The 17,422-nt window shown below is 47.9% G+C and overlaps 1 protein-coding gene across 1 annotated transcript; it reads right to left on the bottom strand.

The window, feature by feature from the left end:
• Positions 1–13,977: 13,977 nt before the first annotated feature.
• On the bottom strand, positions 13,978–16,180 carry spcs3 (signal peptidase complex subunit 3). Its single transcript, XM_023815442.2, has 5 exons — positions 15,951–16,180; positions 15,339–15,412; positions 15,079–15,155; positions 14,451–14,566; positions 13,978–14,195 (listed from the first exon to the last, which is right to left on the bottom strand). The coding sequence occupies exons 1-5, from the start codon at positions 16,091–16,093 to the stop codon at positions 14,063–14,065; spliced, it is 543 nt and encodes a 180-aa protein (XP_023671210.1). The 5' UTR covers positions 16,094–16,180; the 3' UTR covers positions 13,978–14,062.
• Between the last annotated feature and the right edge of the window lie 1,242 nt (positions 16,181–17,422).

The following is a 17,422-nucleotide window of genomic DNA, read 5'->3' as shown; positions in this document are numbered from 1 at the left end:
TGTCTGCCAGCGTAACGCAATGTCAGTGTGGAGATGGTACATTTCTGTTCTGTCATTTCACTTTGTAAAGGTGCCTTTCATAGATGGCATCCCATGAAATGTAGTTATTCCATGAAAAATACCGATTCACGTTAATAATTGTTGGATGCAAGTTTGCCACAAAGTGCATATTTTTTTTTAACCAGCTCAAGGCATGTAACTCTGACCCGTGCAGCAGACTGATCTCTGGAGGGGAGGAAGGGACTAGCTTTGCACCTCAGCAGGGGGACAGCATGTTCGCGTTTAGTTGCTCTGCGTTTCTGGGACATGACCCGAGACACGAATCACGGTGTTATCAGGGGGCAGTGGCCGGCCACGTGTGCCTGCCTCAGACGCTTCCAGGTAAAACCCAAAGCTGGAGACACGTTTCCGAACGGAAGAGATGAAAGGTGTGAGGAGCAGTGAGGTTACCGTGGAAACACAGGCAGCCCACGTCCGTGTCAGGAAGCTCAAGAAGTTCACATTAAAGCTTCCATGCTCTGAGAAAGCAGGTCCGGCAGCAGCTTTCCGGAGTCGGACAGGGAACACTGCGTGGGAATCAAGGCCGAGCGGTTATCTGTCGACACGCACAACGAGTGGCGAATGTTTCCATGGCAACAGACAACGCCAAGCTTTTCATTTTAGAGTTTGAGTGACTGGAACTGCTGCTGGGAGTGAGGATGCATTTCACCATTAAAGACTTAAAAATATGTAGAAAGTTGAAAGAAAAGTACTAATGCATGAAGGAGAATGAAGGAGAGTGCAATTGTAGCTATTTATAGTGTTTCGTGATGTACTTTTTTTTTAAACAAATCTGTCTTAAATGTGCTAATTGTGGATTCTGTTTGTGGAAAATAAGCAATATTTTAGCCAGTTGGCAGGTCCTGAAACTTTTGAGGCACTTTCATCAGTGCGTACAACACAATGAATTGATTCCTTTTACCAGCTACGAATAAATCGTAATTGGTTCCAAAAACCACTGTGATTTGGTCTCCCTTGGGGCACCATTGAGAGAAAGTTTGAGGCATTGTTTTGAACATGGGCAAGATGGTGGCCTGGGACCTGTCTGCAAAGGAATCAAGAGAATCAAAAGCCTTTTATAAGGGCAAGATGGTCATGTGACTCGTCATGTGGTCCCAGGCCAGCCAATGTCCAGCTCTGGTTTCTTATGAGGTAGCAGAACTTCATAGTGAATTCTAGAAGTGGTCTGGATAAATGCAAACTGCCAGGCAAATACCAGAACAAACAGTGGTTGCCACCAATGCGAAGCATGGAAAAGAACGTGGAAAGATCTGGAACATTAGCTGGGAAACTGCAAGCCAGGGCGAGACTTAAGTGTGACTGGACATGGGTGTCTTTTGGCTCGGTTGTACCTTGACGTTATTTCCTATTTATCAGTAAATACAATAAATCTCTTCTCTTTCTAAGTCTGCTTGCAGTTGTTTTTTTGAGATCCGCGGGGCGTGCAGCAGGGGAAACTTTATAGGCTGCCCGTTACAGGTCTTTCATGGGAGTTACACAGAATACTAACCTCAGCCTCCAGGGACACTGGTACGTGACAAGGGGAGAAAAAGAAAACCAGGGAGGGAAAAAGGAACAAGATTTAAATTTACAATGAAATTACTCCAGGGCATTTGGCCCCTGCTGCCTCCGACAGGGCGGGACTAGGACTCGCCGGGTCAGCCCTCATGCCAGGTGGCCCCCATGTTTTTCAGCTGCCGTCTGGACCCCCCGCCCCCACATCTGGAGAGCGTTACTCTACCTACGAGGTATCAAAGGAACACATCCTGCTGAAATGCGCTCTGTTAGACGTGCCGCTTATCTGCCCTGAATAGGTTGCTCTCTTGCCACAGAGGCACTTCTCCGCTGTTCCGATCTGTCAGGCCCCTGGCGATCTGGGGTTATGCTATGCTCCACCCAAAAAAAAATAAAAAGGACTAATGTTGATCACAATTTGTTGAAAATAAGCAAAAGCAGCTATTGGCATCTGACAGAGGGCTTCGCGTCTTACGACCTGCGTGACCCTTTCAGAGACAGTGGACCCATCTGAAGTCGCTCTCAGTCTGTCTGGATGTTTCACATGTAACAAGACCCCCTCCTAGGAAGGGGAAGTCAGATTTCCGAATAAACTAATTCCCCACAGTAGTCGTCTTCATGAACGGTTTAGACAAATACACCTGGGCAGTGAAGGAATAAAATTCTAAGGAAGTTCTGTAAAATCTGATTATGCCTGGGCAGTAATAAGGAAGCAGAATGATCAAGAGGTATGTGAGACGGGGGTGTATGTGCTCCCAAGTAGGATGTCAGAGACCGACAGGCCACCGACTCTGTGCACCGCTCTGTGTCCCAGGGCTCACCTGCTCAGGAGTGGGGGGGTGACGTCAGTGATGAAAGCAGCTTGCATTTGTTTCCCGTGGTTCCGTACTTTCTGACAGAGGCTATATTCCTGCTTAGCGACTGCTGTCCAGGTGTTTGTCACCAGGGGGAGGATCCTGTCACTGATGACGGTGGCCTGTGAGCTAACATCTGGCCAATGTCCTGTGAGCTAACATCTGGCCAATGTCCTGTGAGCTAACATCTGGCCAATGTCCTGTGAGCTAACGTCTGATCGGCATCCTCCGCTCTTCGTAACGAAGGCAAGCTCATCCTGCCAGAGCTTCTGTGGCTCTCAGCATCTCCTCCCAAATATTGGTGCCTCATCAGCCCTGAAGATGATGCAGCCCAGGAGCTACACAAGACTGGATTTCCGGAATTCGCCATGCTGTCCCCTCACCATTGGGTCAGACAGCCCCCCAACAGCCCTTGCTGTTTGAGGAAGGCATCACACCTCCATCCAGCCCTCCAGGACACTCTACCATTGGTGAACCGGCTTCACAAACATCTGCTCACAACTTTACTGCAGTTCATGTTCAATGCTTTACTGACCCGATGCCAAGGAGGTCCTGGTGCCTCTCAGTGTGTGGGCCTCGTGAAGGTCTAACCCTCCTGAGATCAGAAGCTTAAGCATCTCCACACCTGCTACACCCATGGAAAGGTCCATGACTCGGCCATTTCCCAGTTTACTGCCTTTACTGTCCTGCAAGGGGCGCCGTGTACCAAGGCCTCTCAGCTGACCTGAGGCTTAAAGATCCCTCACGCCATGCATCAGACAGCCAAGAGGCCAGCACTCAGGAACACTTATGGCAACAGCTAGTGATCGCTAAGCAACACACTATTATGGGATGACACTTCCATAAGTATTGCGCCACATCTGCAAGAGACCCTCCACGTAATGTGTTCCTCATTAAATCATTTATTTTGGTTCATCCCTTCGTGCCTCCCGCTCGCTCTCTCCTCCCGTCCAAACACCTGCCTCCTCTTAGTCGGCGCGTGGTGCCGCGGATTCGGCTGGCCGAGCAAGCGTGCTCCAGGCCCCGTGGGACGCCCGCATGCCTCGGAAATTCTTACGGCGCGTCGCCGTATTTCATGCGGCGCCGTGTTTTTTGTCCATGGAGCTCGAGCTAAACGTGGCTCGCAATGGGGTCGGGGGTGAGGAGCATGGTGGGAATATGACTGAAAGGTGTTTGTTTTTCAACTACCCCCCCTCCCCCACCTGCAGTCTTACAGTCATATGACCAAGTGTGCAGGTGGCCCATGTGCCACAGTAACTGCTTTGGCTGTCCTGTCACTCCCAGGACCCTCGCCCTCCCCTTCTGGAAATTACTCCAGGTTAAGGGGGGTCATCAAATAAGGCTAGCAGGGGGCTGGTAATAACGAGAGGTGTGGTTGGCCGTGGTAATGTGTGTCGGGGGGTGCAGTTGGTTCCTCTTGGGGCTTTGGACCCCCATGATAATAACTAATAAAGCGGCACACACAAAGCCTGTGTTACGCTACACCCCCCAAATGGGACCCCAAGCCAAAGTGCCCACCCTCTCACGTGCCACCTGTGCCAATCAGCAGTCCCATGCTGCAGGCCAGTGGCAGGCCACTTGCGAGCTGGTCGTGACATTGGGCGGGTCGAAGCCTCCCTCAGTACTGCCGTATCCTCATGTGAGTTCAGCTCCTGTCCGCACACATCCTGCGCCTTGCTTAAGCTCCCCATCTGGTCCTGGTCCACGTGTGAATCATGGGGGCCAGAGGACATCAGCCAGAGGAAGCCACCCTTTGGCAGCAGGCACCCCTGGCTCGCCTGGTCCTATGTACTGTACTGGGCCGGGCCCTTGACCTCTTCCTGCAGCACTGTGACCCACCTGCACTGCCCCGTGGTCCTTTTCCTGATGGGCGGGGGCAAGGTGACGGGTGCGAAGGAAGGTAAGACGGCGGGGGGGGGGGGGGTGTCATGGTGATGCGTCACAGGCGGCTTATCAAGCAAGTGGATCGGAGCTCTTCCCTTTCCTCAAGGAGGAAGAAGCGAGATAATGACGATGTTAGGGAGTTGGCCTACGGCCTCGGGGGGGGGGGGGCGGGGGGGGGGCGGCGGGTCAGGGCAGGGGCTGGGATGGCAGGACATCACACAGAAACACAACATGCTGCTGGTTGCTCACCTTATGAGATAATCAAGACGCATTAAACAATCTCTCTCTTTTTAAAAAAAAAGACCCCCCCAGACAGATTGGGAGAGGGAGTAATGCGGTTTTAAATCAATTAATGCGACCATATCTTCAAAAGCAGTGAGAACGTGCACAGCCGGGACAGCGTATTTTTAGAGTGACTCGGGGTGGCGCTGGACTGAGGGGGCCCAGGGCTCGGGGTGGGGGCCCGTAGGAGCGGCCCCGCCCCGCCCCTCCACTCCCCTCTCTGCTCTGTGTTTGTTTAGGCGCTGAGAAAGGAAGCCATTAAGTGTTAATGACAAATTAATCAGTGGGCAAGAAACGAAGGATGTGGACTTTGGCAGGAGGAAGACTGCTTTTCGCTCGCCATTGAAATGGGTCCCAACATTTACCTGTAATGAGGGTAAATAAATGATGGGTGCGAGGCTGCCAGGGGTGGGGGGGGGGGCACGCTGTTACCTCGCCCCCCTGCCGTGAGACAATGCCAACTTCGCATCCGAGTCGCATTTTAATAGTGCAGCTTGTCCTCCGCAGTCAGGTGACGCTGAGGGCCAAGCTGTTAATAACCCGCCAGGAAGTCGCATTTCCTGCGCTAACGAGGTCACTCTGTACTTGCTGCTGACGGGCCGGGCACACTCCCCGCCGCACGTCCAGCTACGCTGCGCATTTCAGTGGCTCAGGATCCTCGGTTTGTGCGAAGAGAGACCTGCCCATCTGGGACTGTGATTAGTGCTAGCGTCATTAGCTATTTCTGAAACGGGGGGCCCCCTCTAGTAAACGGGGGGCACACGCCCAGCATCGGATGCAATCTTGCAATCACAGCCCTGTGTTACATGTAAGTATTGCGCCACATCATGTCCCGTCAGGTCTGTGGTACGAACTCAAGACTAGAACCAGCCTAAAGGGTCACAGGTGATTCATAAATGTGCCCTAAAGGCTGGAGTGGTTTTTGTATTTCATTTTGGGGCCATTTTAAAAGGTATTGTTTCTGACCCATTAAATTAGCAGTCTGCTCTGAAGGCAAAAGTAAAACTACATCTCAGCTTCCAGCAACAGACCCAGCTTCAGCCATCGCTCTCATCTGTGAAGGATGTTTGTGCTCCAGGTCGAGTTATCTCCCCTCAGGAATTTCCACGGCAAGCCTTGGTGGTCCAAAATACTAATCGAATTACAGAGAAAATAAAAACAGCGGCCGCTGGAAGCCGCAGAGGTCAGGCTCGGCCTGAATCCAGCGCCGTCACACGTGACCTCGCGCGGGACCAAAGTAAACGGCGAGCGATTTGGGTTTCCTCACTCCAGTGTGGTTTCAGTCCTTTTTTCCGCCATATTCCGTGGCCTCCGGTTGCCTCTGGTTCTGTTTTCATTGGACCGAGTCAACAGTCTTAATCTTATTTACACTGCAAAATTACAGATATCTTGCAAAAAATTTACAGGCTTTTTTCAGGACCTCATTTATTTAACTTCATATTTCTACTGATCTTCAGCTGATACCAAACCGCCTGTCACAAAGAGAGAATATTTTCATATTTATAGGGGAATAAATTAACCTGGTGAACTTTCCTTACAAATGATAAATATACGCAGCATATATTCATCCTCAGAGGGCTTCACAGCTCACGTTTGAATAAAATCTCCCTCAGGTTTGCAGTGCCTCGTGGATCATTTTAAAATGATTAAACGCGGGGGCTTCCCACAGCCTACATTCCCGTAAATAGGCGTTTGATCGTTTTCTGACCTCGGAAGGGTGCCCCTCCAGAACTCAGTCTTCACAGCCTCAGTGAGAATCGCCAGCTCACTGCAACACCCCACCCACGTGGGTGTCAGGTCCATGACCTTACACAACCCGGGGAGACCCATGACTGCCCAACATTGTACTGATATTAAAATGAGATGCTATTCTACTTCGCGACGGGTTTGTTTTTGAGGGAGCGGTCAGCCAACAAGGAGACAGAGTGTCTCACATATGCAACCTAAACAAACAGCCATAATAGCATAAAGACCACAGCAGAAAAACATTTCTGAAGTTTTTTTTTTTTTTTTTTTTTTATAGGGGAACATTTCCAAATGCAAGGCTAGAAACTCATACCTTTAAAATATCTATGTAATAAAACAATGTTGTGATGGTGTGTTTCAGGGGAAACTGACCTTTTCCTCGCTGCGAGTTTATGTACCAAAGTTTGCATGTTTCTGCATAATGTGGCACTGTGCCTTATTAGCCAATGACAGCACCCAGTTCCCTCTGATGGAAGTGTAAGGAGCCCCCGCGATTCCTATCAGAATAATCCACACGTGTTCTCCAGCACACCGTGTGAGGTGAGGAAGGGGATGGCATGGCACAGACGAGAATCAGAGATGGGGAGTCGCGTGGGTCCATGGGATGCAGAATCACGCCTGAGCTGGATACTCCCCCCCCCCCACTGCTGCACTTGTCTCTCTTGCTTTATTCTCCTAGTATCGCCCACCACCCTCCCCGTTTCACCTGAGTACCATAACCTGCCTGAGAGGCAGCTCAGATGTAGGAGGAACGGGGATTATCCAGAAAGCCAGGCTGGACCCCGGTGCAGGGGGATGGCACTGAACTATGGCAGAGGGCTGAAGGGGATCGAATCTAACCCCACTGCCACAGTGGAATGGTGGCTCTAAGAAGACAGGAAGTCAGAAGAGAAGAAAGCAGAAACGTGCCCTGTGTCTCGATCAAGGAAGGAGGAGTCCACTCAGCAGCAGGTGCCATTAACCTGGCCTCCGTTCAGGTGGACTGATAACTCTCTCTAAACCAGGGTTTCTTAAACTAGTCATTGGGACCCCCCCCAGTTCACAGGGAATCGGGAGAAAGCAATCACGTGGGCAGTCTGGGGGTCCCCGATGACTGGTTTGAGAAACGTGATCATGTGACCTGCATCAGGCACCATCCCATCTGGGGTGGGCTTCATATCGTACTCTATGCCTCCCAGGATGGACTCAGGACCCGAAAAGGACTAACAGTCATGGTTAATCCTTCTCTTCTCTGTCACGCCACAAAGGCCTCCAGATCTGCTCTGAAGCTTTCACAATGTTTGCCTCATGCCACATTTGTCAAACCCGGAATATTTCACAGCCTCTGCAATGTGAAAGTGCTTTAGAGGGTCAGAGTGTTTTGCAGTACTGGGGCATTCTGGGAAAAAAAGAAAAAAAAAAACCTACTTGGTACCCCCTCCCCCTGTTCAACAATTCAGAGGTATTTAGGGGTCTAGGGCATCATACGTCTTCAGGGCTGAACTGTGGCCCTCACTTTCCAGGCCGAGCTGATAACTTCCATCTGTCCAGAAATCAAAGGCTGCCCCTGGAGCCCAGAACAGCCCACTCTGGGTGCCCCCCCTCCCCCGCTCCCGCCCCCTCAGAGCCGTAAACACTAGCTGCTACCTAGAGCAGTTCATTTTAATGTCTCCGGCCAAGGGTTCCGCCCACACTACCGCTGTTCTGGCATTAAGAACCAGTCACCGGACCAATGCTGATGTGGAAAAAGCCGTCGGTTCTCCTCCAGTCAGACACACCTTCCTCCACACTGAGACGATTTTGACAATTCGATGAATTATCGAAGCTCAGTAATCCGGGAAAATGGCTTCCACAGGTCTTGCATTGACGTTTTATTGTTACATAACCATCTGCCCCAAAGATACATGATTTAAACAACATCCCCCCCCCCCCCCCCAATTTGCAATTCCTATGGACTAGGCGTAATGATGCATCACCATGGGGACAAGAAGCAGTTCTTAAAACTTGACATGTGTCCAATACATGAAAAACTTTCACTACAGAGAAGAAAACTGCATCGGTGTAAAATTTCAAACACACAAACGCGGGTCTGAGGGAATTAGCCGCAATTAGCCTGCGATTGACTTACTGTATGGCGGCTGGATTCTCTGCAGGATGCATTCCTGCCTGCAGCTGGCATGCGGCTCGCAGCCGTAATGCGAACCACCGGTCGTTTTTCATGCGACTAAGCTGAATTTAGAGTTACCTGTTTCATATTTTCCACATTATGCGGAAGAGTCAGAGTTACCAAGAGGAGTGTGTGTGCAGACAGACAGAGACAGACAGACACACACACAGATGCACACACAGACACACACACACAAACATACATGCACACCAGGAAGAGGAAGGAAACCTCTCCACTGATCCACCATGTTTATTATGTTTATTATGTAGGAGTCGTCCTGGTGATCTGGACACCTCTGTATGTTCAGGATTCAGCACTCTGGCCCATGTTTAAGATTTATCATCACTATGTAGCTCCACCTGGATAATAACTGGATAAATAAGGCTCTGAACAGCCCTAGGAGTATGGTAGCAGTTAAGTGTAAAATTCCCGGCAGTGATTCAGACGAGGAAGGAAAGTCACGTTATCTGCAGGTATCACCACAGCCCAAGCATGTCCCCTTGAAAACAAAACAGAAAGACTTGTGAATCCCTTCCTAATCAGATCTGAGGTCACCTGCGCAAGAGGAATCTGTTAAGCAGCAGTGACTGGCTGCGAATGTGACTCTGAGCACAATGAGCTTCAGAGCGTTGGGTGACATGGTTCCAGTCCCGGTTAACCATTCTGCATCTTGGCTGGCGGTGTAGGGCGCGCCCAGAAACTGTTAGTTTGTCTCCTGGATACAGTTTGACTTCAACAAAAGTCTTAATTACCACAACAGCTTCTTAGAGAAGGACCGACATCCCCCTGGACAGGAAGGAAAGGGGGTAATGTGCCCAGCCTCCAGATTCTGAGATAGTCTTTCACGGCATCACTGCAGTTCACACCATATATTACCTCAGAAGGCCCATTATTCTCTATCTAACACTCTTCCTGCCATTGAATTTCCCAAAGACCTGTGACCTCGGGTTTGAGGGCAGCCCAGTTTCCCATAAGGTGTGTGTGAGTCTGCACTCCACTGGCCAGGCACGCCCCAGACTCTTTGGTGTGGCTAAAGCAAAATGTAGTTGTCACACTTAAAAACAGTCCAAAATTAATTTAAAATATCCGGCCTGCTAATGTTTATGAGGTTGAATCCCATGAACACAGCTGCAATGGGCCTTCTAGCATTATGGGATTGCCGATGTGTCATTGTGAGAGCCCACACACATACCCAAGTACTGATTTTATTATTACAACTTGTTCAACTTCATCGGTTTAACGGTTTTCGAAACCTTTGGGATACAGTGTAAAACTGCGCTGTGACAGGTGATCAGGTGAAACAACAGCAGCAAAACAACAAACAGCCCTTAAACCAAGTATTTAAAAATGCAGACCTAAAAACTTACAACCTTTTGTAATTCCATGCTCAGAGCATTAAAATAATAAAAAAAAAATCTCACAGCACCGTTAGCCATTAGCAGTTAGCAGCCCGATAATAGCAGGTGAAGCTAGCAAGCTAATGCTATCAGTGGCAGCAGCCGGCAGAGAAAGATGCACAGCCAGCCAGGACGAGACATGAAGAGACGCGAAAACGTCACGCCACCAGCAATCGAGCCGTCAGTGACGGCGGTGCCAAGGCTGACTGCCATGGCAGGTGCACTGCCATGTCTGTCAGACGTTTCTAGAAAAGACGCACTTCCCTCGTCGTTCCTCCGCGATATACGCAAATAGGAAATGTGCGCGGGAAGAGTTTCCCAGGATGCCATCCGGACACAACGTTACTGGCCTGGTGTTCCCAGTACAGCAAGGGGGGCTAAGGACTGGACAGCTGTTTCCTTTATAAAGAAGGGGGCATGTTTGTATTTTTAGCTGGGACACGTTTCACAAGCCGCACTTGTGCTATATGACCAAATTCCAACATGGCTGCAGGTTTGACCTTGCAGCCTCCTCTGAATGCTGTCATTTAGGTGCAAGGCAGTAAAATTCCAATCACAGGTATGGACACGCGGCAACAACCCTCAGGAACCCTCACGTACAGGACCTCACACCTCTGCGGTTACCGGTTTAAGCAAAATATGCTGCTATTTGTCAAATGGAACACATTATGGTGCCAATAATAATCCTCAAAGGTGACAAAGGGACATAAACTTTTGCAGTTAAAGATCAATATTTTCGGTTGTCTTGGAAACCCAGTGCTCACTTCAGCAAAACAAAAGAGGAACTAAACAGTACTGATGTACTCTAAAAGCAGGCAGTCTGCTGGTGTGCATCAGTAGACAGAGGAAAGCATTTGAAGACCAGTCCAAGGTCAGAGAAATACGAAAGTCGTTAATGTTTATAGAACAGGACTTGTAGAGTCTGTAAAAAAAAAAATACCCGACTCGTTTCAAACATATGATCTTTCTCAAAAAATATAAGTGTTTTACAGTGAGTACTGGTGCAGTGGCTGGAATTCTCTTCAGCTTGTCCATCTGTTACTGTAGTTCATACTGTAATGCAAGCGTGAGCCATTTCCTAACATAACGGCTGCGCATTACTCAACAACTCCACCTGAGTCAGCCTACAGTCCCTAGAAGCCTGCAAAAAAAAAAAAAAAAAAAAAGGAATACGGCCTATTAATTCCTTTAAACATTCATGGCATTGCTGAGTTTTGCGTAGCTTCACTCTTGTGTAATGACATTGAGAAATTCAGCACTGATGTTACCTTCCCTCGGGACTTAGCAACCCTGCACTCGAAACCTTCGAGTTGGCGGTGACCTCTGACCCCGACAGCTCCCGCGCATGGCGACACAGATTCTGTAAGGTGGCATGTAATCGTTAACATCTGTATTCGTGAACCTGATTTAAAAAAAAAAAAGAAAAGAAAAAAACCCATAAACATCTGTCCATGAACTTGATTTTGTAGTGTAGGGTGAAGGTGTCCTGCAGTGGGAAAATCTCCTAAAGAGGAACAGCATGGGGTCTCGCTTAATCAGCCTACGGCATCGAAGCACGTCCAAATTCCGAGGGTTTCGTTGCACCATAAAGTGTGACGCTTATCCCACATTCCATCAATACAGAACACCCGGTTTATCCCATAATCCATCTCTGCGGAAAACCACCTCCACTCTCATTTACCGGAATAAATAACTGCACATCTGACACCTATCAAACCTTTACAGAGGCGTCGCTTTCGGAAGGTTACCTAAAATGTATGTTAAACATTTTCGGGAAAAATAAAAGTTAAATCATTCTCTACCTTTTCAGGCAATTCCCATCCTAGACATATGCTAGAAATCAAACAGAGGCACAAACATGTTAACCCAGCGCGGTGTGTACAAATGACACGCGTGTGAAACACACTACATTTTAAGACTTCCAAATTCAGCATCGCTGAATTCCCCCGCCAGATTTCAGGTCTATCAGGTGGGTGTCTGAGGATATCACTACATAAAAGGGGGTGTTGATGGAGCTGGCAGTTCTGCCCCTCAGAAACGAGCTGGGGGGGGGGGGGGGTTCTGTTCAGCAGAATCAATCTCTTCTGCACAAAACAGCAAACCAGTGCTCAAGGACACCAGCTCATCAAAAAGAAAAATAACATTTAATAGCCATTTTGATGTTTCATATTTTATGTTTTTCTTAATGAAATTACGGAAATAAGACCCAAAACAGTGGAGAGGATACTCCTGACGTCGGTCCAATTGGAGATATGGCTTTGATTCAGCTTGCTTTGCATGAAGAGTCTGGAACATTCCTTCAGATTCTGTCGGTCTACATAACAGCCCCTCAGAGCATCAGACCACCCCCAATGCTTCAAGACCAGAACGTTTGAACCCAGGATTTCAAAAATAGCCCATTAAACAGTCCTAAGATCTGACTCTGTTTTGACAGCGTTCGTCCCCAACTGAAACAATGATGTAAGCTACCTTGGTCCAGTTGGTTTCTATTGTGACACACACAATGGATTCCTCTGCTCCCAAAAGCCCGAGGACCTCCATTTAATTATGTCATTTGTTTTATATTATTCCTGTAACCCCTCACTCCCCCATAAAATCACAGACAGGGGGTTTAAAAGAATACACAAATAAAAAAAACACACAATTGTCCCTCAATTCAATGGCCGGCACTTGTCCTGTCGCCCAGATATTTTGCAGGGGAGGGTGGCTTTGATGTCGAGACCAGCCAGGTCTTTCGATGGTGTTACCCAGGGGTTCTGGCCCAGCTTGGGGGGGAGGGGGGGGGGTTCACCTGACTCAGCACCCTGTAGTTGTACCCGTCCAGGGCCAAGACAGCCAGGCAGGGGGGGGACCTCACACTTCAGAGAGCCGCAGCGCTTGGCGGTAACTAGGAACAGGCATGACTGTCCAGGGGTGAGTTTCCCGAAGCCTTCTTAACGCTACGTCGTTCGTTAGTTCTATCTTTTAACACAGAACTTAAGAACGACGTAGCGTTAACAACGCTTCGGGAAACTCACATCAGGTCAGCTACTTCAGGAAGACAGGAGAGACTACATACGAAAGGCGGACGGGTTTTCAGTTGAGATATTAAAATTCTGCCAGAATATAAATTGGGCACAGCAACCACAGACAGCAAAATATATTTTATATATAGTACTTAACTTAAACAAACAAAACAAACAGAGATCAGACCTCAAAAAAGCATAAATGAAACCATGTAGTCGGGGTCTTTTCCCCCAGAATGGAGCACAGAGAACTGGAGATCACATCGGGCAGCAATATTACACAGTATCGGCTACTTTAATGTGTGCATACTTCTCATATGGGGGGGGGGGGAGGGGGTAACACCACACATAGCGACACGTATAACTGGCAGGACGTTTCATGCTCGTGCACATACTGCATCCCGACCCAAATGGTCAGCGTCGCCGTTCCCTTTTCATATGGCTCTCGGCATGACAGCGTCCAGCTACGCCAAGCACAGCACGAGCCAGGCGTGTTACAAACATGTCCTTAAAAAGGCAGTTCTCAGTTCCTACAAACCTCCGAGGTGAAGGACGCCGCTGCACACATTCCTTTTACATGGACTTCCAGCTGTAATTGCCTCATTCTTTTTAAACACGAGCAAAACAGAATCAAGATGGTCTTTCCGTCTGCCTAGTCACAGAACATTCCTGACCTGCTTTTCACTAACCCCCTGCCAGACACGCAAAGGTAAAAACAGATTTCCCCTTATTCTTGTCATCAGTAGGAAATTAGCAAAGACTCAAGCTTACCAGGCGCTCTGCTGCCACCTGCTGGCATGCACAAGAACGGCTAACGCAATATTCCCAATTCAAAAGCTATCTACAGCAAAAGCAGAGTACATTTGTTCTAAAACTACACCAACACTATAGTGTGATTGAACTGAGCAGAAGCTAATGTGTAGGGTCATGTGACTCTTTGAGCACTGCATCGGCGATTTGAAAGTCATCCGGGGGGGGGGGGGGATTTGCTCAGGAATGGACAACAGTCTCACAGTAACAGTTAAAGGTAGTTTCTGAATCGGGCAGCTATAAAAAGGGAAGGAAAAACCCTCTCAAACTCTGCATTAAAACTGAAAAATACACTGACCTCTGCTACCAGGTGTAGCTTTTATTAAAAGTCATAAAAGTGAACATCACAAACAAACGACTGTCCAAATGGGGGGAAAAAAAATATCAGTAGCTCTTTGTGGTTTCGTAAGTATCGGGAAAAGTCAGCGACTCGTGTCCGGAGCCTATGACAAGGGGTAGGATGCCGGCGTTCGGCACCACGTTCCACGACAATGTCAGGGTGATGTTTTTGTTGGCCCTGCGGAGAAGGACAGTGGGTTAGAACTTGTCTGCTATCAGTGACAGGCTACAAATGAGTTTGTTGTTCATTATCATCATGTTTTACATAACAAGTGTTTGTCTTGAAGGAGTTCTGTACAATAGCGCCCTCTGGTGTCACTAAAATGCAGGCACAGTACGACATGACAGGCTATTCTGCAGGCATGAAGCCTGATGGAAGAAAAATATTCATATAAAAAGAACTTTTGGCAGTGAAGAATTAAAATAAGTTTACCGAAGACCGTTGCCATCATCGAAAAAGAAGTATTTGGACTTCATGTCTTTCAAATAGAGCTTGGTCTGTTCTCCTCTCAGCACGATCTTATCCCAGAGCACCACCTGGTTCAATGCCTGGAAGAAGATTCTCATCAGTTCAGCTGCTCAGGCCTAGAAAGGCACCAGGTCATGTGATTTCACACAGAAGGCTGAGGTGCTTAGAATGCTGGGCTGCTACAATGTTCCTTTGTGTTCCAAAAGCCAAAATAAGCCATTTCTGATTTACTTTTCATTACTTTATTTTTTAATTGCAGCAGGACACCAAATTGCCTCCAGACTGTCACAAGTAGGGCCAGTGAACACAGGCTGGAGGTGTTCTGGCGGATGGGGATGGCAGCCGATTAATGCTCCATTGCGGTACTCTAGCGCCACCTGCTGGCAGCTCAGGAAGGGGACACTTCCCTGAGAGACTTAGCGGCCATTTCCACTGGTGTGAAAATGACACATACGAAGAGCTTTTCGACATTTGACCAGTTAATTAAATTCATATTTGATTTAAAATACTTTGGGGGGGGGGGGGGGGGGGGAGTATCACCCCATCTCCAGCCACAGAACACTGCTATTAGAATGTAGGAGCTGATACTCACATTGCTCTTAGTGGTGTACTCAGCCGACAGGTAGAGAAACAGCTGCTTCACGTTCCAGTCAAAAATCGGCTGCAGATGTGATCGCGGTTAAGGAGAAACACCCCCCTTTGATGCAAACAGGAGCCATCTTATGATAACTGACAACGTCAGGGCGTTAATTCATGACTGACAAATACTGTTACACCTTAAAGCAAAGCAGGAAACACACAGTCTGCGTGGAGCTGGTTTCAGTCTGCAACATCACACATACTGAAGGATATCAGCTGAAATGTCAAACGTAAGGAAGCCCAAGTCACTTCTTTCCCTTGGGCCAGTGAAGTCATCCACGTTTTTCCTAAGGGTGACCAAAGAGATGCAACAAAACAGTATTTGACAACGATCTGGTAACTTCATTTTAACCCATTGATTTGGTGCACTGGAAGATTTACATTATCATGAAGCAAGTCAATTATTAGGAGGTTGCGTCCAGTAACCAGCTTTAGTACCAGTAACCTGCAGACGACCGGAAACGCTGCAAATGGGCCGCAGACAGAAGGGGAGCTGCAAGCAGCGCCGGGGCACATATGCACGATACACAGAGGTTTATCGCTTTTAATGTAAATGCAGCACCAGACCTGGGATGAGAAACTGGCTCTTCGTTGATTACAAATGGATAAATAGCTGCAGGGTTAACGGACTCGATGTGTGCTAAACTGTTACTTATGCAGCACTAATATATTTATGGCGCCGTTAAATAAACATTCATCCCTGTGCAGAGAGCAAGGTCTGGGTGCATACGGTCTGATTTATGCAAAGGACACAGGCTCAGGTCCAGAGAACATACGCACGGATTAACACTAAGATGGGGCCGAATAGAGCGGCGCGTTACTCACAGCATCACTTTGGAGACGTGGATGTCCACCGGAACGCTGCGGTCCTTAAAGGCCGTGGTGATGAAGCAGCCGAAGGTCAGCGCCGCCATGACGCTGAGCGAAAAGGCGAACAGCGAGTTCGCCCGCGATAATACGGTATTCATCTTGGAAAAGTAGCCTTCTAAACGGACAGCTCGCGCAGAGCTCGAGCCAGCAGGAAATGCACGAACGAGCGGAAGTCAGACTTCGGATGACGACGCCTCTGGCATAGACGGGTCCGCCAGCCAGACTTCCGCCCTCTGCCGGCCAGGAGACTACATTACGGCACCTTAACTCCCCTGCAATACAACACGAAACGTGTCCTAAAATTTCTCAGATGTCGACCAGCCCCCCCTAATGCCCTTTCGACTAATGACGATTAAGAAAAATAATCATTTTGGTTGGTAGCATATGCAAACACAGAAAGGAAAACAACATGTACTTTATACATTTATATGAGATGACCTCATTGCAGTCAAACTTTTCCACAAAGCAAAGAACAAGCTGAAGCTAATGACACTTTGGTGCCCTGTGCAGTGGAAATATTGAAAAATAGAAAAAACATCCTGGTTTCCAAAGAATTGGTCATAAAACAAGGCACAGGATGCAAAGTTGTAAAATTCAGAAAGATTTTATCCTTACAGTACTCCTTATAAGCTTGGAGTTGATTGCATTATTACTTTATCAGGCATGCAATCTAAATTTTCAGTCTATGCTACTAATAATACAGACATTTACAGCATATCTATTTGCTTGTTTACATACTTCTTCTGAATGAATTGAAGCACAGGAATGTGCTCTTAATCGTAATATGGGTCATTCTCACAAACTCGGCACTGTAACATAAATTTCTCTCATTTTTATGATTAGTTTAGTGACAGATTTAAATTGTATTGTTGTTTAAAATGTTGATTTTTTGCCTCTGCGGTAGTTAATCTGTTCTGGAGTAAAACGACTGTCAATACAAAATAATTGAAGAAATGAATGTACATCTAATTGTATACCTCACTGATTGCTGAGACGTACAGCACACCTGCATGTAGGCAGGTCTGAGCACTAAAAAGGAAGCGACAACGCCGCAGCCGAGAGAGAGCCACCGGACGAACGGCAAATGAAGCTGAGAGATTTAATGCTGGCTGCCGGACTTGGGGGAACAGAAGTAGTCCATCGCTGAAGTTAGTTCGGCCATGAGTGAAAATAGTTATAGGGAAGTTGGGGTGTGTGAGATCAGAGTAAGGAAGTGTTCGTGATTAGGACGGAGGCTGGACATGGCATGTGGTGTTTGGCGTATGTTATCCTGGATGACACTCGAGGCTTGAGTATGACGTCAGACTGCATTGAAATGAAACAAAGAGGATCGCTCAGATAAGCGGTGGACTAACTTTACGATCCTTTGGGGGATGGGGGCATCTCCTCGGTATACTCCAGGGAAGTAAAATTTATCTAGCTTTGTA

This window comes from Paramormyrops kingsleyae, chromosome 25, assembly GCF_048594095.1.
Source record: "Paramormyrops kingsleyae isolate MSU_618 chromosome 25, PKINGS_0.4, whole genome shotgun sequence".
Taxonomy (NCBI): Eukaryota; Metazoa; Chordata; class Actinopteri; order Osteoglossiformes; family Mormyridae; genus Paramormyrops; species Paramormyrops kingsleyae.
This window is presented reverse-complemented; position numbering and strand designations above follow the sequence as displayed.

Bases quoted from the DNA above. Each gene is read 5' to 3' on its own strand.
- spcs3 (XM_023815442.2), bottom strand. From the start codon at position 16,093: ATGAATACCGTATTATCGCGGGCGAACTCGCTGTTCGCCTTTTCGCTC. The intron at 15,413-15,950 runs GTGAGTAACGCG...GGTCACCCTTAG, and splicing joins CACGTCTCCAAAGTGATGCT to GAAAAACGTGGATGACTTCA. The intron at 14,196-14,450 runs GTAAACTTATTT...CCTTCTCCGCAG, and splicing joins GATGATGGCAACGGTCTTCG to GGCCAACAAAAACATCACCC.